General features: G+C 50.1%; 2 protein-coding genes across 12 annotated transcripts in view; both read left to right on the top strand.

Annotated features, from left to right (window-relative positions):
• Window positions 1-136: 136 nt before the first annotated feature.
• On the top strand, window positions 137-8,688 carry ZP3 (zona pellucida glycoprotein 3). The gene is made up of 8 exons (XM_072833996.1): window positions 137-648; window positions 2,529-2,647; window positions 4,220-4,323; window positions 4,401-4,578; window positions 4,673-4,790; window positions 7,732-7,823; window positions 7,969-8,111; window positions 8,468-8,688. Exons 1-8 carry the CDS (start codon window positions 298-300, stop codon window positions 8,686-8,688), a joined length of 1,326 nt encoding a protein of 441 aa, XP_072690097.1. The 5' UTR covers window positions 137-297.
• A 10,522-nt stretch (window positions 8,689-19,210) lies between these two features.
• DTX2 (deltex E3 ubiquitin ligase 2) overlaps window positions 19,211-26,999 on the top strand; it is a 38,686-nt gene continuing 30,897 nt past the window's right edge. For 3 of the 11 annotated variants that reach the window (XM_072837390.1, XM_072837382.1, XM_072837385.1), the window contains exon 1: window positions 19,213-19,694. The gene's annotated coding sequence lies outside the window, so the exon portion shown is untranslated. Of the gene's footprint in view, window positions 19,695-19,832; window positions 19,956-20,299; window positions 20,531-20,882; window positions 21,048-26,999 lie in introns of those variants that run through there. The other 8 variants (XM_072837381.1, XM_072837380.1, XM_072837389.1 and 5 more) reach the window with 7 other exon arrangements.

The raw sequence follows: 26,999 nt of genomic DNA, 5'->3' as shown, positions 1-26,999 counted from the left end.
ACGGTAGACACACGGGATTTGGTGGGGGGGGGGGGAGGGCAGCAAGGCTGTGGGACTGACTAGGCTGCTCACCCACACTTGTCAGATTTAACTCTAATACAAATCACTTGGGAAAAGAGGAAAACACTAGATTCTAACTCCATAGGTCTGGGGTGGGGCTGAGAGTCTTCAGGTTTAACAAGCTCCCAGGTGATGATGATGCTGCTAGATCGGGGACCAGCCCACTGATTGGTTGGGGAGGGGAGGTGGGTGCTAGCCCAGGTGCGAGCAGCATCATCTGGGGTATAAGACTGCTGAATGGTGGCTGCACTGTGGTTACCAGTGGGAGTGACTGGAGGAGCTATGGGGCTGAGCTATGGAATTTTCATCTGTTTTCTGCTCCTGGGAGGCATGGAGCTGTGCTGCCCCCAGACCATCTGGCCAACTGAGACCTACTACACATTGACATCTAGGCCCCCAGTAATGGTGGACTGTCTGGAGTCCCAGCTGGTGGTCACTGTCAGCAAAGACCTTTTTGGTACTGGGAAGCTCATCAGGCCAGCAGACCTCACCCTGGGTCCAGAGAACTGTGAGCCCCTGGTCTCCATGGACACGGATGATGTGGTCAGGTTTGAGGTTGGGCTGCACGAGTGTGGCAGCAGGGTGCAGGTGAGACGTAGCCCCCTTTGTGGCCCTGGGGAGTGTGGATGCAGAGCCAGTGAGAGGTGGGGCTGGGCCAGGTTCTTTCACTTGCTGGGGGCAGAAAGCAACTGAAGCTTGAAGCTGGGTATTGGCGACAGGGGAAAGGCTGGATTCAGGTCCGCCAAGTGGAGTCCAGAGGGCGCTGTGCACTCTGGGCCATAGGGCATCGCCCAGCATGAATCCAGAGGATTTGTAAACCCCTCAAGGGCATCCAGAGGAGATTGGCTGATATGGGTGTGTGTGTGTGTGTGTGTGTGGCGCCTAGCATTTGCAGGGTCCCTAGAAACTTGTGTGGCAGAGATCAACTTTGACTTCTTAGAACGCCCGAAGTAATCACAAGAAACGTGTGCATCCCATCCCTCCCTCATGCTTAACAACCTGAGGCCCTGAACTAGAAGTGGTTTTGAAGGAGAGAGCCAAGGGTATTATGATCACCTCTGTGTTAAAGGCACCAAGGGGGCCCCTGGGCAGAGGCGGGGGGGCGGGGGTAGTTAGTTCCAAGCAGAGGGGTAGGGAAGTGTAATGTGGGAGGCAGGTACTGAGGAACTAAGTAGTTCAGGCTGCAGGAGGGCCTTCCAGTAAGGCAGGGCTGGACTTGCACAAGATCCCTAGCCTATCTGTGCAGGATTCCCTGAACTGCTTACTCCCACCCCACAGCTGGTCCTCTGCCCGGTCCTGGGCCCCTGCTCCTGCCCACCAGGCCCTGGACTCCAGTCTCAGCTTGACTAGGGTGGGGACAAAGTCAGTAAGGACCTGGAGCCCTCCTGGGACTCTGAGCTGACATGCTGCCCCTCCCACCCCTGCCAGGGCTTGCCTTGAGGCCTCTTGGCCCCTCTTTCCCCAGGGGGAAGACAGGAGGCTTTGAGAACTGCAAGAGTTTTGTGAGGAATTATTCTAATAGAGTAACTCCCCAACTTTGAGCATTAAAATCACTTGGGGAGCATTTTAAAATCCGGATTCCCATCTCCTATGCTAAATCAGGCAGGAAGTGGAAGCCAGATAACAGTATTACAGGTCCCCAGGTGACTCCAATGAGCACAACCTGGCCATGCTTTTCTCTAGGGTGGGTTCTCCCAATCCTACCTGGTTAGAATCACCTGGGGCCGGGACCTGTGCCATCTCACCAGTCCATGATTGGTTTAATGCCCCGAAAATCTGAGCTTGTGAATAGAGCAACCCAGAGATCCTGCTACTGGTACATTTGGAGCTGTAGCTAATAGGAAGCTAGGACTCCCCCCTAAAGATGGAGTGATTTGGGCAGGGCTAGGCAGCAGCACTATCTTCTCCTGTGTGGCCCCTTGGAAGATGCAAATATCCCAGTAGCACCTACCTGAGCTCTTCCTGCCTCAGGCAACCACTGACCTAGTTTCCTCTCCTGTGATGTGGGTATGAGAAGAAGTCAGAAAAGGAAGGGCAACTCAAGAAAACTAGCATTGAATGAGTTAAATTTCCTGAAAATTTCTGGGTTCTTCAAAGTGGCTTTCTTGGTCTCAGGCCTAATGCCACCCCTATCCTCCACCCCCAAAAGGAAACTGTTGAGATAGGGGTGGGAGCCTGAGAAAGAGAGCACATGCCCAATACCCCGGTCATTGGGCATCCCTTGGTGCCTGACACTGAGCTGATCCAGACTACCTGCAGTGGTATGACAAGTTCAGGGCTAGAAAAAAATGAAGGTTTGAGGGTGATAGCTGCTCAGGCTTTCCCATGGGTCAGCGGGAGGGTGGGCTTTGAGTCCAGGGCCTGTGTTCTCTCCATCTCTGGTGGGCAGTCCTCTCTGCGCCCTTGTGTGGGTTGACATACCTAGGGCAGGTGATGCTGGTGGGGTTAACTCCTCCTGTCCCCTTCAGGTGACTGACAATGCTCTGGTGTACAGCACCTTCCTGATCCACAGCCCCCGCCCTGCGGGCAACCTGTCCATCCTGAGAACTAATCGTGCCGAGGTTCCCATCGAGTGCCACTACCCCAGGTTAGTGTGGGATGGGGCCTGCTGCTGCCCGTGGTGCAGAGGCCCATTCTGGCAGCACAGCTGCAAGAAGGTGGAAGTACTTAGGTTGAGGTCACTGCTCTGTGCACCAGCTGGGAGTGGGGAGCTGGCTGAGTCTATCTTGACCCAGGTCCCAGTGGCCTCTTGGTGGAAGCTGCAGGGCTGCCCAGCCCATGCCCACCTTGAAGTTGAGAAAAACTCTCCATGCAGGGAGAATTTCTAGGCTTGGGCTATCACAGCCTGCTTTTTGCCTATGGCTTCTCCCAATACATATGCACAGGTGGGAGAAACCCCTCAAGCCCTAGCGCCAAGCATGTGCCTGTGACCTTGTACACGGAGGCATGAGAAGGTGACGGTGGCTTATAATGACAAGACCAGAGTGCCAGTTCCTGTGTGGCTCAGCTGAGTGAAGGAGGTGGTGCTGATACCCTGAGGGCATGGGTCTGGGGAAGGGTCATGGTGTAGAGGCTCCCAGAACAAGATCCTGGAAGGGTACCACATACATCCCAGGGGAGTGTAGTGTGCCCATTAATAGGGGCTTTTGCCCAGGGGTCTGGAGCCCAGGGTCTAGTCAACAAAGGTAGGGGGGGACAGAGGGGTTCTAAAGGCTCAACAGATCAGAGAGGGTGCTCAGGCTCCCATCTTAATAAGCACCCCTCCCTGAGAATCAAGCTGAGTGGGTAGGACTGTTTCTCAACCCAGAGGTCCTCTGGCAGCCAGAACAGGAGGCATATGGAGTCAGTGAAACCAGCTGAGCTGTGGTAGAAGGAGTTCTGAGCCACAGCAGCAAGGATGGAGGGAGCTCAGTGCCTGGCCTAGTTGGGTGGGGGAAGATAGAAGAGCCAAGGATGGGAAGGCCAGCTACCCCCCTTACTGGCTGAGAGGCTAAAGCCCTCCTGGGACCCTTGTGGGACTACGACTATCTTGCTTTTGAATGTCTCTGCCTGAGACTGACCTGAGAACATTGGCTTGCCTGGCCTGATGGTGGTGGGCAGTGCAGGTGGCCTGCCACAGGCTGGGATGCCCTATCCTAGCTCTAGATACCCGAGGCGTGGTTCTCCGATGCATCACTGACCCTGCCTCTTCCATGAGATCCAGTGGGATCCGCAGGGCCAACATCTGGAGATATCCTATTGCTTCCAAGACTTTCCCATCCTGGTCTAGACTCAGTCCCCATGGCTTCTGAAGAACTAGAGGCCTATCTGTATTTGTCTCTGAAGGGCTTCACCAGAGGTGCCTTCAAGAACCCTGACCAATGCAGAGAGGGATAGCTGTCTGGCACCCAACATGGGTCTAGAGCCCAGACTCCAAACTCAGGTGTACCTGGATTTGATCGTGGCTTGAGGGAGGGGCCCACTCACAGGTGTGGAGTTCAGGCAGGTCAAGGGGCAGGCTCAGACTTCAGGTGTCTTCAGCTGCCCTGGACTTGTTGCCTGGCTGGGCCACAGCTGAGGACTCTGGCCTTAGGTAGAAAGGAGAGACCTCCTGCCTCTTTCCATTGAAACCAAAGAAGGGGAGGTCAAGACAGGTATAGACAGCTGCTCTTCTCCCTAGGCACAGCAATGTGAGCAGCCAGGCCATCCTGCCCACTTGGGTGCCCTTCAGGACCACAATGCTCTTCGAGGAGAAGCTAGTTTTCTCTCTCCGCCTAATGGAGGGTAAGCAGGGAGGGCTGGGAGAAGGGAGCTGGCAGGGATAGCTCTGGGAGTCTCACCCTGGACTGTGTGCCTTTCAGAGGACTGGGGCTCCGAGAAGCAATCCCCCACATTCCAGCTGGGAGACATAGCCCACCTCCAGGCTGAAGTCCACACTGGCAGCCATATGCCACTGCGACTTTTTGTGGACCACTGTGTGGCCACGCTGACACCAGATCGGAATGCCTTCCCTCATCACAAAATTGTGGACTTCCATGGGTGAGGTCTGGGCCACCTGTCTAGGGGACCCTGGGAACAACACAACACTACCTCCCTTGCCCCCTGATTCCATTGTCCATTCCTTCTTCCAAAGCTGTCTTGTAGATGGTCTCTACAATTCCTCTTCAGCCTTCAAAGCCCCCAGACCCAGGCCAGAGACTCTTCAGTTCACAGTGGATGTTTTCCACTTTGCTAAGGACTCAAGAAACACGGTAACTAACATTTTTAAAAAATGGGAGTACCTGGCTGGCTCCATCAGTAGAGCGTGTGACTCTAGATCTCAGGGTTGCGAGTTCAAGCCTCATGTTGGGCGTGGGAGCCTACTTCAGGAAAAACAAAGACATAAAAGAAAACTTAGAATAAGCTTGAACTATGGGGTCAGGCTGACCAGGCTTACTGCCTGCTGTGGGTCACCCTTAAGCAATGACTTGATAGCTCTGTCCCTGTCCCAAGACTCCATGAACTCACCTAGCAGATCAAGTGAAAATCTCTAGTGAGATCTTGAAGGAAGAAGCATGGATGTCACAAACCCTTAGAGGTAGGTAGGAAACCCGCAAAAGGTGGAGAGAATCTGGGGTCTTAGAAACAGAACAAATCGGGGATATGCAATGAGGAGGACCAACCACCATGGCGTGTGGTGGGCAGGTCACTAACCTGGTCTCTGCCAAGATGGGCAGGGCTGGAAGCCAGATGAAGGGTTGAGTGAGGAGGTTGACAAAACAGGTGTCAGCCTTCCTGGAGGCTTTCTGGAAGGGTGAGGAAAGCAAGTATGAATTTCTTTTCCTACAGGGCAGTATCTTGTACTTGATCATAGGCTAGACCATTGACTTATTGAAACTTGAGTGCGTCAGCAGGGTTTATTGAAATAGGTTGGGCCCTACCCCCAGGATTTGGTTTTAATGTCAAGAGAACCTAGAATCTGCATTCTATTTTTTTTTTTTTAAGATTTTATCTATTCATGAGAGACACAGGCAGAGACATAGGCAGAGGGAGAAGCAGGCTCCATGCAGGGAGCCCAATGTGGGACTCGATCCTGGGACTCTGGGATCACACCTGAGCTGAAGGCAGATGCTCAACTGCTCAGGCATCCAGGCATCCCTAGAATCTGCATTCCTAACACATCTCCAGGTGCTGTTGATGCTGTTGCTCTGGGATCCACCCCTTAAACTACTAGGCTAGAAAGCCCAACCTAAAACTTGAGGGCAGAGAGGGAAGGAGCTAAGATGTAGACTGCTTCTGAAGGTTGGGTGCAGGAAGTACAGGTAGGACTAGTCTCTAACCAGAAAGTGCTAGTAGAATTTTACAAATAAAAACCTTAAGTAGCTCTTAAAGAAGTTTCCTGAGCTGGGGGCAGCTTCGGGGGTGGGGATGGGGGCAGATGTGAAGTTCAGGGGAAATGTGAAGTTCAGAATAGCTGGTCAGGAAGTAGCAGGGATTTCTTTTAAAATTCTGGCTTCATGGTAATCACCTGCAAAGGTTGTAAAATTCCATATATTTTCACTTGATTGTGGTGGAGACTGGCATCCCTTTTCTAATGCTTAGAGATCTTCATATGAATTTCACAGCAAATACCTATATACCTAGTTTTTAAAAATATCTTATTTTTTGAAACTGCATACAACCAGGGAGAGGGGCAGAGGGAGAAGCAGACTCCCTACTGAGCAGGGAGCCTGACATGGGGCTCAATCCCAGGGCCCTGGGTGACCAGAGACCAGAGGATGATGCTGATCAATGGTCTATGGCAGGTAGCCTGAGTTCTGGGAGGATTCTCCCTCAAAGGTAAATGGGATGATTTGGCTGACTCTATCCACAGCACAGAGAAGTAAACCTTTATTCAGAAGGAACAGGGAATCATTCTAGAGTCTTAGGCCCTAGCGTACACGGAAAAGTACTAGGAAGAAGCTGGAGGATAAAAGCAGTGCTTTCCTAAAAGAGGGATCCTAAGGGACCCTAGGGCCCTCCTCTGCTGGAGTAGATAGAAGGCCAGGAGCCTTGGGTGCGCCTGGCTGGCTCAGTTGGTGGAACATGTGATTTTTTTTTTTTTTTTTTTTTTTTTTTTTTTTTTTTATAATTCATGACCAAGGCAGACACAGGCAGGAGAAGCAGGCTCCCCGCAGGAGCCCAATGTGGGACCCTGGATCATGACCTGAGCCAAAGGCAGATGCTCAATCACTGAGGCACCCAGGTGCCCCAGGAACATGGGACTCTTGATCTCGGGGTTGTGAATTTGAGCCCCATGTTGGGTGTAGAGATTACTTTAAAATCTTAAAAGGGAAACTGGCGGGTGGCCAGAAGTACATCCTTGTTCAGATTTCTGAAGTGGCTTCCCTATTGGTACACTCGGCCACTAGGTGGTGGCCAAGGTTTGTGGCTCTGCAGAAAGCTTCAGAGAAGGCGGTAGAACATCTATGTTTTGTGGGGTTAGCAGAGGATGCCAAAGCACTATCTGGAATATGAAGGACTCCTGCTGGGGGAATGCCTCTGCCAAGAAGACTAGGGCTGTTCTCGGGTAATCTCCCTTACTCCGGGTGGCAGGGTAGTCAGTGATTAGTTTGGGAAAGATGGAGGGGGGGGGGATTGAGGGGGTGGTAAGGAGAGAATAGAACTGCTGGGTTTCAATCAGGAATCTGATTTGCTTCTTCAAATCTTGGGCAACTTATTCTCTGACCCTCTATTCTTCTCTAAAATGGAAACCACCCTCCCTCCCCACAAGGGTTAAGGATTAAATAACTGGCGTATTAGGGCAGCCCCGTGGCTCGGTGGTTTAGCGCCGCCTTTAGCCCAGGGCCTGATCCTGGAGACCCGGGATCGAGTCCCACGTAGGGCCCCTGCATGGAGCCTGCTTCTCCCTCTCTCTGCCTCTGTGTCTCTCATGGATGAACAAATAAAATCTTAAAAAAAAAAAAAAAAGCGTATTAAAGTCCAGTGACGGGATCCCTGGGTGGCTCAGTGGTTTAGCGCCTGCCTTTGGCCCAGGGCGTGATCCTGGAGACCCGGGATCGAATCCCACGTCGGGCTCCCAGTGCATGGAGCCTGCTTCTGTCTCTGCCCCTCCCCCCTCTCTCTTTCTCTCTATCATAAATAAATAAAAAAAAAAAACTTTAAAGTCCAGTGACTAGATTTCTACCTAGTAACAGCTACTCTTCCTTCTAGATCTATATCACCTGCCATCTGAAGGTCACTCCGGCTGACCGAGTCCCAGACCAGCTAAACAAAGCTTGTTCCTTCATCAAGTCTACCAAGAGGTGAGAAACAAGTTAGACATGGCTGCTTGGGGGTAGGAAACCTGACTGGCCTCCCTGGCATCTGTTCTGCTAGTACATACATCATCAGCAGGCTGCTTCCTGAGGGCAACACAGCCATCTGATCTTCTTGTCTTTGCCTGTTCAGGTGGTACCCTGTAGAAGGCTCGGCTGATATTTGTCGCTGTTGTAACAAAGGCAGCTGTGGCCTTCCAGGCCGGTCCAGGAGGCTGTCCCACCTAGAGAGAGGGTGGCGCAAGTCTGTTTCCCACACTAGAAATCGCAGGCACGGTAGGTGTTAGGACCCCTGCAGGGGTCTTGTCCTCCCACCTCCAGTTCAGGGTAACTGCTGTCACTGTGGGGTGACATTCTTCCTGTCCCCCATTTAAGTCTGCACCTCTGGGGGAATGCTGTTCTGGGCTTTCTTACCTATCAGCCTTGGGGCTCTTAGAAGGCTCTAACCACCCCCCCCCCCCCACCCAAGTGCCAGCCAGGGGTTCTGAATAGGGTGTAACAGGAATGTCAGGGGATATAATGCAGCTTTCAGAACAAAACCTACTAGTTCTATCCACCGAAGCAGAGCAAAATCCTCAATCTGACCTGTGGTTTGGGACTAAAGTGACGCTTAAGTGTCCTGTGTCTTTCAGTGACTGAAGAAGCAGAGATCACCGTGGGGCCTCTGATCTTCCTGGGAAAGGCTAGTGATCATGGTATAGAGGGGTCAACCTCTCCTCACACCTCTGTGATGTTGGGCTTAGGCCTGGCCACGGTGGTATCCCTGACTCTAGCTACCATTGTCCTGGTCCTTGCCAAGAGGCATCGTACTGCTTCCCACCCTGTGATATGCCCTGCATCTGTCTCCCAATAAAAGAATAAGCAAACTCTGGGTTGTGGCATGGTGATATCAGATACGGCTGAGCTGGGAGGTGAGGGCAGAACGTAGAACACAGTTGGAACACAATCCAAGGACTGTCTCACTTCTAGTGTAAGGTGGTCTGTCTATAGCAGAGAGGCCAGGCTAGCCTGTGAAGGCAGACTGTTTGTTTGTTTGTTTTTGTTTTTGTTTTTCCTGGCTTTGGGCAACAATCCCATGTTGCCAGGGAGGCCAAGGTGTAAGCTGTTGGGGGCAAAAGCAGGGTGGGCCCTGTCAGTCTCCCTTCCAGGCTAGTAAAGGGTCTTTTGTGTCTCTGGACCTCTCGCCTCATGCATCTTAATGGTGGGGGCAGGGAGGAAAAGACAGAGTGGGCTTCTCTAGGGGCAGCAGGCTAGAGGCAGTGGTCTGGACAATGGCTACCTTGGGCCCAAAGCTGCTATAGAGGATCACATCTGGGGTGTGTGGTAAGTGCATGCTGTGGCCAAGTCACCAACTCAGGGTGGTTCCACAGGAGGGCTGGGACCCTGCTTTAAGCTTCCAGTCCCTAGGGGAGCTTCCTTGTTCCCCCTCTGCCTCCCCAATAGTGGTCTTAGCCTCCTAGGCCCTGGGAGTGCCCAGGAGGGAATGGTAACGCTGAGGGTGCCCAAGCAGACTGTGGCCTCCTTTCCAGGGCAGGTCCTGCTCCCCCTCTGACAACTGTGATGCTCCCCTGTGCTGCCACCCCCCCCACACACACATACACAGTGGGCTGTGGCCCTTAGTGGACTCCAGCCTCACCCCAGACCCCGATTCCTTCTCCTGACTAGGTGAAGGTCCCTACCTTTGCCAATTACCTGCTGGGAGCCTAAGGCTCCTCATGGGCAAAATGGGGCTAGTATCTATTGGGCAGGTTTCTTGGACACAAGTTCCTTTTGGTTCCTATCAATTTAATTAAATGCTGCATCTAGAATGGTTGTCTCTGCAGCCTGAGGCCTGGCTGAGGGCAGGTGCTCAAGGGTGTTGGCCAGGGCATAGAGACAGAGGTCTAAAGTATGTTCAGAGCAAGGTTTTGTGATTCTAGTTCTACTGAGAACAGGCCCCTTGACATCGGTTCTTGCCCCCTCTAAGTGTGGTCTGTGAGCACTATTAGCATCACCTGAAGATTTGTGGTAAGACAGAATCTTGGGCCCTGTCCCAGCCTTACTCTGCATTTAAGAATCTCTAGGCAGGGGCTCAGCAGTTTAGCACCGCCTTCAGCCCAGGGCCTGATCCTGGGGACCCAGGATTGAGTCCCATGTCGGGCTCCCTGCATGGAGCCTGCTTCTCCCTCTGCATCTCTGCGCCTCTTTCTCTTTCATGAATAAATAGAATCTTAAAAAAAAAAAAAAAAAAAAAAAAAAAAAAACCTCTAGGCAACTTAGTTAAAGTGCACTGGGCCAGGGGTTTTAATTTTTTCTTTTTTTTAATTTATGATAGTCACACAGAGAGAGGCAGAGACATAGGCAGAGGGAGAAGCAGGCTCCATGCACCGAGAGCCCGACGTGGGATTCGATCCCGGGTCTCCAGGATCGCGCCCTGGGCCAAAGGCAGGCACTAAACCGCTGGGCCACCCAGGGATCCCTGGGCCAGGGGTTTTAGCATCAAGAAGGAATCCTGTCTCCCCAAGCAGGTCCCGCCTAGTGTGCTATGTGAGGGGGTAAAAGGTTGGAGGTATAGGAGGGGTGGGCTTCCTGGAGCAAATCTTTAAAGAGCTAGCAGATCCTAGCTGGACAAAATGGGAGAAGTGGGTATGAGGGGAAGAGAGCAAGGGGGAGCGCTTGGCCCTAGAAGAACGGAGGGCCTCAGTACCCTATTAAGGGGTAGAGTAGGAAGGAAGGCCTCTTAGGGCCATAACAATGTGGAAACGAGGTGCAGCCCGGGTGGCTCAGGGGTTTAGCACCTGCCTTCGGCCCAGGGCGTGATCTTGGAGACCCGGGATTGAGTCCCACATCGGGCTCCCTGCATGGAGCCTGTTCCTCCCTCTGCCTGTGTCTCTGCGCCACCCCCCCGCCTCTCCTCTCCCTCTCTCTCTCTCTCTCTCTGTGTCTCAAATAAAATTAAAAAAAAAAAAAATGAGCCACAGAATGGACAGTCCATGTCAAGAGTACCCACAGGAACTGCAGAACATGGCCTGGAGGCAGAGAATCACCCTGGCTCCCTTCCACTGCTGGCTTGGCAGGTCACTTCATGTGTAGAAGCACTGTCTGGAGGCTGAGTGCCTGATGGCATCCTGGGTCACACAGGACCCGTGAGACCAGATGGCCTGGGTCGCATCCCACCTAGCTCTACTCCCTGAGCTGTTTCCTCCTACTTGGCCTCCTCGACTTTCAGATAGAGTTCTCCATTCTTCAGAATTCTTGGGAGGAGTAACATGTTACTTTGGGCCAGTGAAAGGGCTCAGGACTAGTCTCCCCAAAATGACGGCTCTGCCTTCATCTCAAGAGGCCACATGCCAAGTGAGACCCAACAGCTCAAAATAAATTTTTGTCCCTCAACTACCTAGAAGTATTGAAATTAGAGAGGGGTGCCTTTCCTAGAATGAGAGTTTTTTTTTTTTTTTTTTTTTTTTTTTACCAGAGCTAAATCTTACCCAAGTGACCCATCTGTGGGGGTGGGGACACCTGTGATTCTTGCCTTGTGAATTGCCTTACACTGCCTACCCTCTTCCTTAATTCAGAATGGCCTATAGACTTCATTTTCCCTTTTTATTTTTTTATGAAGGTTTTTTTTTTTAATTTTATTTATTCATGATAGGCAGAGACACAGGCAGAGGGAGAAGCAGGCTCCATGCCGGGAGCCCGATGTGGGACTCAATCCTGGGACTCCAGGATCGTGCCTTGGGCCAAAGGCAGGTGCCAAACCGCTGAGCCACCCAGGGATCCTTCCCTTTTTAGTTTAAAGATTTATTTTGACAGTACAAGCAGAGGGAAAAGGAGAAGCAGCCTGGCTCCCTGCTCAGCCTGATCCTAGGACCCTCAGAACATGACCTGAGTGGAAGGCAGGTTTTTTTTTTTTTTTTTAATAGAGTCACAGAAGCAGAGAGAAAAGCGGACTCCTCACAGGGAGCCCAATGTGAGACACCATTCCAGGATCCCCAGGATCACAACCTGAGCCAAAGGTAAACACTCAGCCACTGAGCCACCCCAGCGTCCCTGAAGGCCGACTCTTAACCAACTGAGGCACCCAGGCACCCCTCATTTTTACCTTTGAGTAAAAGGTAACCCCACACGTGTGAGAGGTTCCTATATACAAAATTAAATCTGATTTTCTCCTGTTAATCTGTCTCCTGTCAAGTTGTAACTTACCAACATGAGTTTGCACCTTGGGAAGTCACACCTCATCAGGTTGAGTGGCCACAGAAAAGGTTCGTTTGCAGCAAATAAGGAGATCATGGGGAATGGCTTCCAAAGCAGTGACTGCCCAAGAAAGAAGGTGGATGGGTTGGGTTCCTTTAGTTTAGGGCTAGGATGACTATATGGATGAGGAAGCCTGGTCTTCCTAGGTAGAGGTGGGGGGGTAAGGTGGCACAGGCACCTTAAGAAGGCATGCCTCTACCTATCTGGTACATTATGTAAATGAGGCTGAGACTCCTCCCTGGGTGGAGATTTTAGTGCTATCCTGAGGTAAAGGTGATTGCGTTCATTCCAGAGGTCACTCCATGGTCCAACTGCGCAGATGCGAGTCAGGTTCCACTCAAAAGGTCTGGGTGGTCTGGGCCTCTCCCATCACCTGAGGGATGGTTTCAGGTTTCATCTGCCTGAATAAAGAGATAAGTAGGAAAGAAGAGGTTAGGGGAAAGTGTCAAAGTTGAGTACCAGTAGGTGCACAGTTAATAGTCAGGTCTTGGGGTCCAGCTGGTGACAAAATTCTTAAACCAGCCAGAAAGACCTGTTGAAGGAAAGTGGATTTTCACTCCCCGCCACCAGCATGTGTTCAGACAGAAGTGCTGGATAAGCAACGTCAACTTCCAGGACACACCGGCGGGGACCATCCCTGCAACAACCGGCCACCCATTACTTGCCTTCCTATTTCTGGGGCTTGCGACATCCTGGGAACTCCTCTCATTCAACCTCTGCTGTCCTCAGTGGGAACAGGAAGTGGCTGGATCTGGCGCGGGGAGGAAGTGTGACTAGAACGTGACCCTGAGTGTGGCCCCTGCTGGTTCTGGACAGGCCTAGAGGCAGCCTCCAGCAGTGAAGGCAGAGTGTCCTGCCTTCTAGACGTTACTGGAAGTTTGGGGAAGTGAGGGAAATGGTGAGCAGCTAAGGGTTGTCTGCATTTCCATTGCTTACAGCCACCTGTTTCTCTGGTATTTGGGGCAGCTTATTACATCCTGTGAAACTCTCGATGGATCAACTCTTCATGGGTTTTTAGAATTTTGCCTTTGTGCTTCCTGGTAGTGGGGCAGGGAGGTGAGTCTGTTAAAAAGGACAATGCAGGGCAGAGGGAGTAAAATCATGATCACACAAATACAAAAGGAAAATGTGTCCAAGGTCTAATTCCCTGCTTGCGTGAAACCACAAGATGTAAAACTGGTTCAAAGGAGGATCCAAATACTTATATATAAAAAGATTTTATCCACTTACTTATGAGAGGCAGAGACACAGGCAGAGGGAGAAGCAGGCTCCCTGTGGGAACCTAATGCAGGACTTGATCCCAGGACCCCGGCATCATGACCTGGGCTGAAGGCTGATGCTCAACCGCTGAGCCACCCAGGCATCCCCAAAGACTTTCATGAAGGTAATCAGGAATGCAGAAATGAATTGGTTGATAGATGCAAACTTGGCTTCTTCTAAAGGGCTTCAGAAGAAATCAATTGTATCTCCACAGATGAGTATCATTTGCAATTATTTGCATTACTACTGGTTTTCTGCAATATACAGAATTGCAAAATATCTTAGGGGCATCTGGGTGGCTCAGTGGGTTACACATCTGCCTTTCCATTGGGTCCTGATCTCTGGGTATTGAGTCTCTAGCTGGGCTCTCTGTTGAGCGGGGAGTCTGCCTCTCTCTCCACACCTCTCCTCCCCTCTGTGCACTCCCTCCCCCCTGCTCATGCTCTTTCTCACAACTTAAAAAAAACCTCAAACAACAAAACCTTAGTCAAAGACTAGGAAAGGCAGACTTTTGTAGAACGAGATAATCTGGAAGGTTGCTAGAGAACATCCAGCAACCTTTTTGCCTGTGTCCGAAACTCCCACTTTCGTCCGATGGGTATTAGATTTATCAGATATTTTTAGCAAGAGACTCGAAGCAGCTCCTAGGGACTATAATGGAAGTTTTCAGGGGGAGGCTAGGCTAAATATCACCAGAAAGATGACTCTGTCTCTGGGAGGGGGCCGCCTCTTACCCTCAGCCAGGCTAGGAAGGAAGCCTGGCTTGTCCACACACCACAACGGAGCCCTCTCTTGAGCAACTCTGGATTCCAAACCAGGATGCCAGAGTATTAATTTACAATGAAAATAACTGAGGTGGAGGGCACAGGTCGAGTGAGATTGTCTAGTGTTAAAACAAATTTCTCAGATGAATTAACTGTGAGTACACATCAGTTATTTCAGACTTGCAGCAAGGGAACCAGCAAAAAGGACAAGCCAGTTCAAAGCATGTTCCAAGGGGCCGGGACTTACATAAGATAACACTTTTAGGGGCTTCACTCCTGGGGCTACAAAGCCATCATGCTTTTGTTGGCTGTGTGGCTCACACCTGGGTCCTGAGTGGGCACTGTTGCCCAGAGATGCCAGATGCTGTCTATTAATCAGAAATAATGAGCAAGGCAGCTGTGGCTTCAAATCAGTCCCTCCAGAGTGTCAGATGGAGGCCAATTAGCTGAGGTACTAAGCAACAAAAATCTGCCTTTCCAAGCAAAACATCAGAAAGTGCTCGAGCCCCTCAGCAGAAATGCTGGGGACCCTGTGTCTAGCCTTTTCTCAGATTGACATTGATCTTTTCCTGCTCTCGGGTGAGCTGGGGCTGGTTCCAGGATTGGAACCTTCAGAAGCAGTAAACCCTGGCACCTGGAGAGGAGTGTAAGGGCTTCTGGGGAAAAAAATTACGTTTCTTTGGCCACCATTGATCCTCATTCCGTGGCCAACAGCCACATTCTTTTGTGGGTCACGTCATCCATTCTCAGTTGCTAGGGAGCCTTCAGAGGCCTTCGGGCAGCACAAACTCCAGCCTTTGAGACGTTAAAAAAAAAAAAAAAAAAAAAACAACAAAAACAACAACAACAAAGCTCCCCTTCTAGGTAGATGATTTTGTCCTAGCCAATGCCAGGAATGTGGTGGCTCCTTTCACCCCTGGGTGGACTTCGTGCCAGGCATACCTAACCTGCCCTACTGTGTGTGTTTGTATACAGGGGAGGGCATCCTCACATTTTTCAAACCAACAATACAAACAGGTGCACATTCTCTGTGCTCTGGAAGTTCCTTTTTTACTTAACAATAGATCTTGGCCACTGTTCCATTAGCTCCTGTGAATCTTCCTCATTCTTTCTACCAGTGTTCCAAGGTCATTTAACCTGCCCCCTCTGCTGGGCGCTCAGTGCTTCGAATCCTTTGGATCCTTTGCTAAAGCATATTGGCTTAAAGTTCAGTTTGCAAGTGGCAGGTCCCAGTTTCCCTCATTTCCAGCTTCCTGAGGAACATCCTGCTGCAGCCTCAGACCACAGCACACACTCTCTCTCCTGCCTAAAATTTAAAGTCCATGCCCCCCCCCCCATATTCTCCCTCTTGCTGCTGCCCTATTTTGCTTCTTTTCACGACCCAAACTCTTTATTTTTCCCAAATAAAAATAGTCTTTTCAGGTTATAAAAAAGGAAACTATTCATTGGGACATACTCACATGATGCAAGAAAAGCACAAAGAAAGTGAAAATCACCTGCTATCCTGCCGTCAGATGTTACTGTGTTGGCTAGTTGTCCTTCCAGACTTACACAGCCACAGGCAACCTTATGTAAGTAGCCTCATTCCATGCATGTGGGCTTAACCTCTTCTGCATTCCACCCCCTGCCCCAATGCATGGAACACTAGGGTTGTTCTTGGAAGAGCTGTCTGCACTCCTAGACTGCACTCCTAACCTTCACAACCACAGATGCCTACGTCCATCTAATTGCTCCAGCCCCTGCTTCTCAATGGAAACCACTCTGGTCACCAACAGCTTCCCTGTAGCTAAGTTGGAAGTTTGGGGCACTTCCTCAAGGCTTCAAGATGATAAAGCCTGGAACTGAGAGGCAGGGACGACCCTGGGTTCTGGCATAGGCTCCCCTTCTAGCAGACCACCTTGTTGGGCCTCTCAGAAGTATCTGTCACCACTAAGTGCCACCTTCATGGGACATTCCCCTTGACTCTCTGCCATCATGCTCCTCTAGGGTGCGCTACCACGCCCCCACCATCCCCCAGCCCCACCCCAGTCCAGCCTCCTTTCCGGACACTTCTATGTCTCATCTGTTCTTTAAAAGTCAGTGTTCTTAGCCCTGGACTCACCTTTTATCTTCTGTCGTCTTTCCAGGTGATCTCAATCTCATTGCCTGTGACTCTAAAATCCCTATCTCTACCCAGATGTCTCTAAAGCCTCCCACCTGGCTGTTTTTGCCTGCCTCCCTACCTCACACTCAACTTATGACTGAAAACATAACAGCCCCCACCAACCCTGCCTTCTAGTGACCTCTACCTCATGGGAAGCCTGTCCATGCATACAGACTTCCAGGCTGTGTCCCTTTCCTGCCTCTGTGAAGCTTTACCACCCTGGCCTTCCCCCTGGCTCCCCACATTTGTCCCCAACCTGGGCAGCCCCATCAAGCCCCCTCCGAGCTCCAGTTCCTCCTGCTCTCTGGGCCTAGATGTCCTCCCCTTTCCAGGGCCTAGGTTCTAGAGCCTTTCCAGCCCAGCCTGCCACCATTGTTCTGTTTGAACCTGTAGGTGTGTGTGCAGTGGGATTTTGGGAAAATAACTATCATTTAAGCATTTCACTAAAGAAAAAGGAAGCACTTAAGAAAATACCTTTTGGGGGCATGTGGGTGGCTCAGTTGGTTAAATGTCTGCCTTTGGCTCAGGTCATGATCCTGGGGTCCTGAGATTGAGCTCCACATGGGGCTCCCTGCTCAGTGGGGAGTCTCCTTCTCCCTCTGCCTGCCACTCCCCCTGTTTGTGCTCTCTTTGTGTCAAATAAAGAAATAAATCTTAAAAAAACAAAACAAAACATACCTTTTGAGTGTTGAAAGGCTTTTCTAATGCTTCAGATCATTTCATTTGCACCACCCTCCCCCCACCCACCGCCACCACGAGGTCAGTCATATGGGGCTGCTTAAGTCTGGAGTTAGACAACACTTTGATTTTTTTTTTTTTTAGATTTTATTTATTTATTCCTGAGAGGCAGAGAGAGAGGCAGAGACACAGGCAGAGGGAGAAGCAGGCTCTATGCAGGGAGCTTGACGTGGGACTCGATTCCGTGTCTCCAGGATCAGGCCCTGGGCTGAAGGCTGTGCTAAACCGCCGAGCCACGCGGGATGCCCTGATTTTTTTTTTTCTCTAAGATTTTATTTAGCTATTTGTCAGAGAGAGAGAGAGCGCGCGCGTACAAGCAGGAGGAGCAGCAGAAGGAGAGGGAGAAGCACGCTCCTGGCTGAACAAGGAGCCTCAATCCCTCAATCGTGGGATCATGACCTGAGCCAAAGGCAGATGGTTTAAGCTACTTGAGCCACCCAGGTGTCCCAGACACCACCTTTATTTAAAGACCAGTGCTGCCAGTTGCCAGCTGTATGATCTTAGACACATCACTTAAACTGTCTTAGTGTCCCTATCTTTAAAATGAGGATAATGAGGAGGCTCCTGGCTTGCTCATTCAGTAGGACATGTGACTCCTGATCTCAGGGTTATAAGTTTAAGCCTCACATTGGGCATGGAGCCTACTTTTTAAAAAATGAGGATGATGCTAGTACCTACCTCATTGAGGGGATTTCCTGTGAGGTGATGCATGACAAGTGCTTGGCACATACTAGGTGCTTTAGAAATGTTGTAGGTGGTTTTGGCTGAGAACATTGAGATTCTAGGAAGGGAAATGTCCCCATCCTAAGCTGTAGCCAATACAGTTACCTAGTATAAATCACAGGTAGAAAGTCACTCCCTCATTTCTGGAAAGAGGACTGGCATTATTGGGAGAACCCGACTTTAGTGCTTCCCCAGGCTCAACGCCTATATCCTCCAAGTCAGGTCCTGGATCACAGAGTCGAGTCCTAAACTAGGGTCCCAGAAGTGGGCCTGCCACAGGCACTCCTTCCTCTGCTTCATTGACTTTGGGTGGATTAGTCTCCCCTCTGAGCCTCAGCTCCCTTTTCTATAAAATAAAGTTTTCAACTGAATGATGGGGGCGGGGTGTGGAGAGGTATCTTTTCCTTAAATCCCTGATGAAGTATGAGTGACATTAGATTATGTAAAGATACTCAACTAGAGGCCAAGATTCAGAGACCTCTTAACCCCCTGGAACTGTGTGCAAGATTGTATATGTGACATGTATGTACACGTGTGTGAACATTTCTATCTGAGCATGTTTTAGGAATAGATCTATTTATCTTTGTGAAGGAGGTCTGTGATCCCAGAAGAGTAGTCACCGACCTAGTTCAGACCTTTTTTTTTTTAAAAAAAAGATTTTATTTATTTATTCATGAGAGACAGAGAGAGGCAGAGGGAGAAGCAGGCTCCCTATGGGGAGCCTGATGGGGAATTTGATCTCAGGACACACACCCCCTCCCCCCACCCCCGCCATCACAACCTGAGCCAAAGGCAGATGCTTAACCACTGAGACACCCAGGTGCCCCTGGTTCAGACCTTCTATCTGAACTATAGATATAGTTCAGACTATATCAAGATCTGATATATATGGGCAGCCCCGGTGGCGCAGCGGTTTAGTGCTGCCTGCAGCTCAGGCAGGGCATGATCCTGGAGACCCTGGATCGAGTCCCACGTCAGGCTCTCTGCATGGAGCCTGCTTCTCCCTCTGCCTGTGTCTCTGCCTCTCCCTCTATGAATAAGTAAAATCTTTTTTAAAAAAAAGATTATATATATATATATGACTATAGCAAGAGCCTCCAAACTGGTCTCCCTACTCCTTTGTTCCTTAAACGTGTCCTCCACCTATCACACAGGGTATCATTCCTTTGTTTGAATCTTTCTTTTGGCCTTAGTGGCAAAAAGAAATGCATAGTATTTAAAGACATTCATAATCTTACCCAGCCTGGTCCCCACACTCATATCCTGACACACCCTAATCTATTTCCTCTGTCCTCAGCCCCTCTGTGTACCCTCCTGCCCTGGCTACAGGGAACGTTTCACTGCTTCCTGAATGCATCAAGCACTTTCACATCTCTCTTCCTTTGCAGGAGCTTCCCTGTACTTCATCTGGCAAACCCTCGTGTGTGCTTCAAAATCCAACTCAGGCGTCCCACCCCTTTGTGATGTCTCCCTGACACCTCCTCCAAATGAACCACACCCTCTGTGCTCCAACTCCTGTGCTTAAAGTCACATTTATCCCACTGTACTGTAATTATGTGTTTGAGTGTCTGTCTGCCCAAGCAGATATGAACTTCTCCCAGCAGAGAAACCAAGTTTCTGACTCACGTTTGGAGCCTCAGGACCCAGCACGGGGCATGGCACCACATGTGTACGGGTAATGACTATCTAAAATGAGTCAGTAAGTTAATGAAGGAGTAAGTCAGTGAGTGAACAGACCAAGAAGGAAGAATAGATACACCTGAACCGGTGCGCGTGGGATTGGGTCCCGCCCCGCCCCCAACACATGGAACTACATTTCCCAGAAGACCCCGCGACCTGGGCATGCGCACTGGAGAGCTAGGAAGCTGCGACGCCGAGTTTCACTCTGGCTGCCTCCTCAGAGTCGGAGCTTCAGCCGGAGCGGTGCCCAGGCCGGCCCGAGCTGCAGCCCCAGCGCGGCGGTGCCCTCACCCGGCCCCCTCGTCTTCCTCAGCCTCGGTGAGAGGGGCGGGCGGGCCACCTGCCCGTCGCCAGGGCTGGGGTCCCGGGGACGCGGGGGGGACTGAGCCGAACTGGGACCGGAAGGGGGCGGGCGTGGGACTGAGGGAGGGCCGGGCCGGGCCGGGGAAGAGCCCCGTGGTGAGGTCCGGGGGGACTGGGAGGACCCGCCGCGGGGCTGGCCCGGGGCCGCGGCCGCCGGAGGCGGGAGCTGGGAGAATCGGGCGCGCTGGCAGCTTTGGGACGGGTCTGGGTGCGAGGGTGAGCGCCGGGTGGGAGCCGAAGGGCTGGCAGGGGGAGGGGCGCAGACCCCGGGAGTTCGGGGCGGTGGCGAGGAGGACACCCCTTCCCACAGGGGCGGGCGGAGGCGCTGGAGATCCCGTCACTGGGCTCCGGGGCTCGCGGGGTCGATTCTCCTGGGTTCTGGCTTCGGGCGGACGACTTGCTGCAGCCCGGGGCTGTACTTTTTGAAAGAGTTTGCCCCCAAACTCTGCTTCCCTGCCTCAGGTAGGGGTCGCCCTCCGGGAAACTCCGGTTTCCTGGGGGCCCTGGGTTCCTTTTGAGGGTTGCGTAATGTACGTCGGAGAGGATTTAGACGACTTTTTTTTTATTTTTCTGAACCTGCCCTGTCGCCCACTCCGCTCCCCTCCCCTCCAACCAGCTGCTCCCTTCCACACTGGTTCCACTTCCCTAAGTGCCAGTAACAGTGGAAATAGTGTGTGCACGCACAGGCTCCCGGACCGTTAAGAATTAATTCAAGAATACTTCTGCCTGCTATCCTCTAGAGTTCTAGAAGGTCGACGTTGTGGTAGCCAAAATCGGGCTTTACCCTCACGGTAACTATAACTGGGCCTCTTACTCATTTGCTGCGTGACCTTGGCCAAACTTTTACCTTCTCTGGTGTGTTAATCTCCTGGATTCTTACACTGCAGACTGACTTAGGAAGCCCATTTAGGCCTTTCCGTGAAAGAGCTGAGGTGTGTGTGTGTTTGTTTCCACCATCCCCTTGATTATTGAGTGGGTAGAGGGAGACTGTTGTACCTTCTGTCCTGCCCAGGCTGTTGAAAAATAAATCTGGTGGTTTCCAGTCCCCGGCCGCAGCGCACAGACCCAACATCTGTGCATTCGTTTTCACTGACTGCTGTTTCTCAATTTAAAACCTGATCATCTTTTTCCTTGTTGGCAAAGGTGCCCTGGAATTTGTGTTGCTGAGTCAGCAAGGCTTTCCGATTTGCTCGGTTTTTGTTGTTTGCATTTTATATCAAGATGGGAACTCAAACAAGTCATTCCTCCTAAGGATCTAGTGTCTCTGTCAAGAAGGGACAGTTTGTGCCAGCTCTCCAGAGAGAAAAGGTAAGAGTGACAGGGACTTCACATTGCTGCCTTCTGGATCTGGTTTTCAGTAGAGGAGGTGGAGACTGGGGAGGGTGAAATTTGAGGTCTCCCGGATGAAAGTCAGCCTTGGGAGTTGATTGTTGATTGCCAACTGTCTCAAATAAAGTCAAGTGCTTTCTTGCCAAGGGCTTCTTCTGTTTAACCAGGCTTAGAGGATGCTTTACACATGGTTTTCACTTAAGACATGCTTTATGGGGTGAAGGACACAAGTCATGATTTCTGCATCTGAGCTGGAAATTTTATTTCTTTTGTTGCCCGCACAAAACTGGGTGCCTTCTTTGTGTCAAGCCCCATGCTCAATGGTGGGGCACAGTGATGAGTGAGAAGAGCTCTGTCACCTGGGAGCTCATCATTTGGTGGAATGGACTGTCCGTTCCTAGACAGACCCTAGACAGTGGCAAGGAGTTGTTGGTGTGCTATGTGTTGAGGTGGGAGGAATCACAGGGCAGAGCCCCAGCCCCTCGACCAGGGGCTGTCCAGGAAGGGATAGGAGGGAAGGTCAGCAAGCTTCTAGAAGAACATAATTGAGCTGAGTTGTGAAGGACTTGAAAAGGAGAGCAGAAGCCTGGCAGAGGAGTGGGCATCTGCAGAGTCCAGAAGTTACCTGGTACGCATGGGCCAATGTAAGTAGCTCTATGTGGCTAGAGCAACAGGGATGGGTGTGAGGTGGAGGAGGCTGGTTAGGTAGGCAGAGGGAAAGTGTGGATGGTTTTGTGGGCCGCACTAAGGCTCTGGGAAGCAGGATTTTAGCAGAATTCCATGAGGGCATTTTACATGAGCACACTGGCTAGAAAGTATGAATGGATTAGACTGGATTATTCTCTTTGTGACTGTTTCTTTACACCATGCCAGCTTTTGATAGAGGAAGAGTTAGACATAGATGTTGCCCTCAGTTTCTTCATAGTCTCCTTGAAGAGATAGAATGGACATAGAGAACTGTAAAGGGCAGGCAAGTGCTGTGGAAGTTGAGAAGAGGGTGTTTTCTTTCAGTTGGGCATCTCGAGGCATCATGGAAGTACGTTTAAATTGGGTCTTGAAAGGAAGTCTGAGTGGCCCAGTCTGTTGAGCATCTGCCTTTGACTCAGATCATGATCCCGGGGTCCCAGGATTGCTTACTGGGGAGTCTGCTTCTCTCCCCCTCACCCATGCTTGTGCGTACTCTCTTGCTCAGTCTTTCTTTCAAATAAATAAAATCTTTAAAAAAATTTGAGTCTTGAAAGTATGGGTTAGATGAGGATGTGTGGCCAGATGGGTGGGATTCTTCATAGAGCTGAGGCATGGCGGGGGGTGGGGGGGGGGTGGCTGGATGTATGTAGGGGTAGCAGTTGTCACTTAAACTCTTTTGGGGAATGGATTGGGGAAAAGCAGGTGTAGACAAAAAGAAGGTATTGAAGGCAAGTACGCTGGCAAATACTGTTGATAGGGAGGAACCAGATTGTGATGGGCTTTCAGTGTCAACCCAAGGAACTTGAAATGTATTCGGAAAGTATACTTTGGGAGGCTCAATATTGTACCCGCCTCTCAGGTGAACCAGGAGAGAGAGTTGGAGAAGCCAGTTGGGAGAGAATACTTGTCAGTGTGAGAGGCACTTAGATCCCAAGTGGATGCTGGCAGCAGGGGCTGAGGAGGTGAGGACGGAAGAGAATGCAAGCCACCGTGGTGGCTGTGGGGGAAAAGTGAGGAGCTGGAAACCCAGGTTTTTCTCCTAACTGCCGGGGGCCAGGGAATCCAGGGAAAGCAGAATTAAGAAGGAAGGTGAGGGGTGCCTGGGTGGCTCAGTGGTTGAGCAGCTGCCTTTGGCTCAGATTGTGATCCCAGGGTCCTGGGATCAAGTCCCACATTGGGCTCCCTGCGGAGAGCCTCTTTCTCCCTCTGCCTATGTCTCTACCACTCTCTGTGTCTTTCATGAAAAAATAAATAAAATATTAGAAAAAAAAAGGGGGGGGGGAGGTGAGTTTGTCTTCAGACATCTGGGGGAAGGTGCCAAAGAAGCCAACAGGAATGGGGCCATGGCCTCCACAGAAACTGTGTACCAGGACTAGTGCTTGGCAGGTGATGTAAGATGTGTTTAATTTTTACCTCAGGTAAACACAGAGCTAGATTAATACACACTAATCACTATTCATGTGTGGCTTGCTTTTATTTATCTCCTAAGTTTTTTTTTTAATAAAAGATTTTATTTATTTGAGAGAGGGCAAGAACACTCAGAGTGAGCATGAGAAGGGGGGAGGGGCAGAGGGAGAAGCAGCCTCCCTACTGAGCAGCGAGCCTGACTTGGGACTCAGGATTTGATCCCAGGACCCCTAGATCATGACCCAAGCTGAAGGTAGATGCCCCTCTAAGTGACTTTTAATGAATGTAGTAAACTCTTGCATTCCAATCACCTGAAGCAAAAGCTTGAGAAGGAAATATATGTATAATCATTTGGTCTTTCTCCCATCCTGAGATAGCCATCATCCCCTAGCTTTGTGTTTATATATTGTACCTATGTGTTTCTAAGGAAAGTAAAAAAATATTGCTGAGATTTATCCATATTATTGCATGTCATCTAGTTCATTTGTTTTCACTGATGAACAATCCATGGAGTGAATATACTACAGTTCAGGCATCTAATTTTCCACTGATGGGCACTTAGTTGTTTTCCAGATTTTTCCTATTGCAAATCTGCTGCTCTAGACATTTCCATACACATCTGTAGTACATGTGCAAGAGGTTTTCTTGGGTTTGAACTTAGGGGTGATATTTTGCTGGGTTATAGAGTAAATAAATGTGCAGCTTTCATAGATATAGCTAAACTACTTTCTGAAGAGGTTGTACCAGTTCACAGTCCATTAGTACCAGTGTATGGGACTTGTAGTTGCTCCATATTCTTGCCATCACTCATCATAGGCAGACTTTATTTTTGCCAATTGAATGGGTATAAAATGGGATCATTGGGATTGTGATTTCTGTGTTCCTGAGTCCTGACGTTGAATATCTCTTCATAAGCTCATTGACCTATGTGTTTCCTGTGAAAATTTGTTCATGGTTTTTGCCGATTTTTTATTATTTACTGATTGTAAGAGTTCTTTGTAGATTCTTGATTTTGATCCTTTGTTCATATTGTGAATATTTTCTTCCAGCTTGTATTGTACTCTTTCTACTTTATTTAAGACCTCTTTTGGGATGCCTGGGTGGCTCAGTGGTTGTCTGCCTTCAGCCCAGGACGTGATCCTGGGGTCCCTGCATGGAGCCTGCTTCTCTCCGCTTATGTCTCTGCCTCTCTGTCTCTTATGAATAAATGAATAAAATCTTTAAAAAAAAAAAAAGATCTCTTTTGTAGAATCATCTTAATTTTAAGATAGTGGAATTTTGTTGTTGTTTTTGTAGTCAGTGTTCTGTGTCTTGTTTAAAAAATCTTTCCCTGGGGATCCCTGGGTGGCGCAGAAGTTTGGCGCTTGCCTTTGGCCCAGGGCGCGATCCTGGAGACCCGGGATTGAATCCCACGTCAGACTCCCGGTGCATGGAGCCTGCTTCTCCCTCTGCCTGTGTCTCTGCCTCTCTCTCTCTCTCTCTCTCTCTGTGTGACTATCGTAAATAAATTTTAAAAAAAATTAAAAAAAAATAAAAGAAAATATACTTAAAAAAAAAAATCTTTCCCTGACCTTAGTCCTTGCCTTTAAGGAGCCTCTGCCCTAGTGGAGGGCCTGGTAGATAATTGCACTCAGATGTTACATGGATATTGATTGTTAGAAGTGGCCACTTCTGCCTGTGGGCAGAGTGGGTATAGGAAAGATTTCACAGGGTAGAGCGTCTCAAGCTGTAGTTCCTCCTCAGGTGCTGGGGAAAGACATGTCTGCAGAGGACAGAGGCACTTTCCTACTTCTTGACAGAGAAATAGGTTCAGAGAGGTATTTTTCAACTCCAGGACAGTGGAAGCATGGTGATAAGATGTTGGGGACGCTGTAAACTAAACACTCCAGTTTGCACGTTATCTGTGGCCGTTTTCACACTATCGTGACAGGGTTACATCAATACAACAGACCCCCTTTGTTTTGCAAAGCCTAAAATATGTACTCTTTGGCCCTTTAGAGGAAAAGTTTGCTGAGTTCTGCCATGATAAGTTGTGGTAACTGTGGTAACCTGATGAGTGTGTCCCAGCCACCACAGTGGTTCAACTAGTTATTGCTGGATGGGTTATGAATCTAGGTCAGCACTGTAAGTGTTGCCAACTTTTCTACTTTCCAGAAGCTGAAAATCTGGATTTTTTTTTAAATGGTGAATATTCCAATTTTAAACAATAACTCATTTAACAACAACAACAACAAAAAGAAACCCCTGAAAACTGTCTAGGCCAGGAAAAACACACCTGGCAGGCCGACGTGTCCAGCATGAGCATACCTCTTCTGTCTCAGTGGGTCTGGAAATGATTTGGGATTCCTTATTCCTGTGGATTCTTGGGCAGGTTGCTTATCTTCTTTTGCCTCCTGTCCTCATCTGTAAAGTCAAGACTGGCGCCCAGTACCACAAGGCTTAAATAAGAACCCGTGTAAGGTGCTTAGTGCCTGGTGCCTTGTAAGCTTAGGTTGGTGGCCATCACTGTTAGTCCTGCCACTGCTTTTACTGCTGCCCCATTTTGACCCCCTGTGTAGGCCTGGGGATCAGGGCTGTGTCCTGACTAGCTGCCAGTGGCCACATTGCTCCTGGCAGAGAAGGAGCTGGCATGGCAGGTTCTCAGTGCTGGTGGAGGAGGTTGCCTACAGGGAATCAAAGATTACTAGGGCCTGCCCCCTGGCTACCCTGGGCTTGCTTTTTTATTTATTTATTTATTGAGAGCACGAGCAGGGGGAGGGGCAAAGGGAGAAGGACCAGGAGAATCCCAAGAAGGCTCCACGCGCTTCACTACAGAGCCTGAGGCGCGGCGCAGTCTCACAGCCCTGAGATCATGACCTGAGCTGAAATCAAGAGTTGGACGCTCAATTGCCTGAGCCACCCAGGCGCCCCACCCTGTGGCTTTCTGAGGCCTACTGGGAAGATTCTGCTCTGACCTGCCCCTGGAGGGCTTAGGCAGGCCCCCGCTAGTAGAGGAGTTGTCACTTCCCTTCCAGCAGCCTGAGTGTGAGGGGCAGATTATGTATTAGTGTCCTCCATCTTTCAGAAACTTAGTAAGTTTTGGCTGGCCCTGTCTTTAGCCATCTGGTTTTTGTTTGTTTGTTTGTTTTATTTTTAAAGATTTTATTCATTCATGAGAGACAGAGAGAGAAAGAGAGGCAGAGACATAGGCAGAGGGAGAAGTAGGCTCCATGCAGGGAGCCCGATGCGGGACTCGATCCCGGGACTCCAGAATCATGCCCTGGGCTGAAGGCAGGCACCAATCTGCTGAGCCACCCAGGGATCCCCTAGCCATCTGTTTTCAAGATAAAAGCCTCATCTTACAGTGTCTACCTATTGCAGTAGTTCAGGTCTGTGGATGGTCTGTTTTTGTTTTGTTTTTAAAAAATTTTATTCATGAGAGACATAGGCAGAGGGAGAAGCAGAGGGGAGCCTGAAGCGGGACTTGATCCCAGGACCCCGGGATCATGACCTGAGCCAAAGGCGACACTCAACCACTGAGCCACCCAGGTGCCCTGTGGGTAGTCCATTGTATGCCTTTTCTTTTTTTTAATTTTTAAAAAAATTTTAACATTTATTTATTTTTTAAAGATTTTATTTATTTACTCATGAGAGACACAGAGAGAAAGAGAGGTGCAGAGACACAGGCAGAGGGAGAAGCAGGCTCCACGCAGAAAGCCCGACATGGGACTCGATCCCGGGTCTCCAGAATCACACCCTGGGCTGAAGGCGGCACTAAACCACTGAGCCACCCGGGCTGCCCCGTTGTATGCCTTTTCTTGGAACTCAGAGATGGGGATGTGTGTTGGCAAAAGAAGT

This window comes from Canis lupus, chromosome 8 (assembly GCF_048164855.1).
Source record: "Canis lupus baileyi chromosome 8, mCanLup2.hap1, whole genome shotgun sequence".
NCBI lineage: Eukaryota > Metazoa > Chordata > Mammalia > Carnivora > Canidae > Canis > Canis lupus.
This window is presented reverse-complemented; position numbering and strand designations above follow the sequence as displayed.

What these genes read in the sequence shown, in the direction of transcription:
- ZP3 (XM_072833996.1), top strand. Translation starts at nt 298, where the DNA reads ATGGTGGCTGCACTGTGGTTACCAGTGGGAGTGACTGGAGGAGCTATG. An exon ending in ATCGAGTGCCACTACCCCAG is followed by an intron (nt 2,648 to 4,219) that starts GTTAGTGTGGGA and finishes TCTTCTCCCTAG; the next exon opens with GCACAGCAATGTGAGCAGCC. An exon ending in CTAAGGACTCAAGAAACACG is followed by an intron (nt 4,791 to 7,731) that starts GTAACTAACATT and finishes TCTTCCTTCTAG; the next exon opens with ATCTATATCACCTGCCATCT.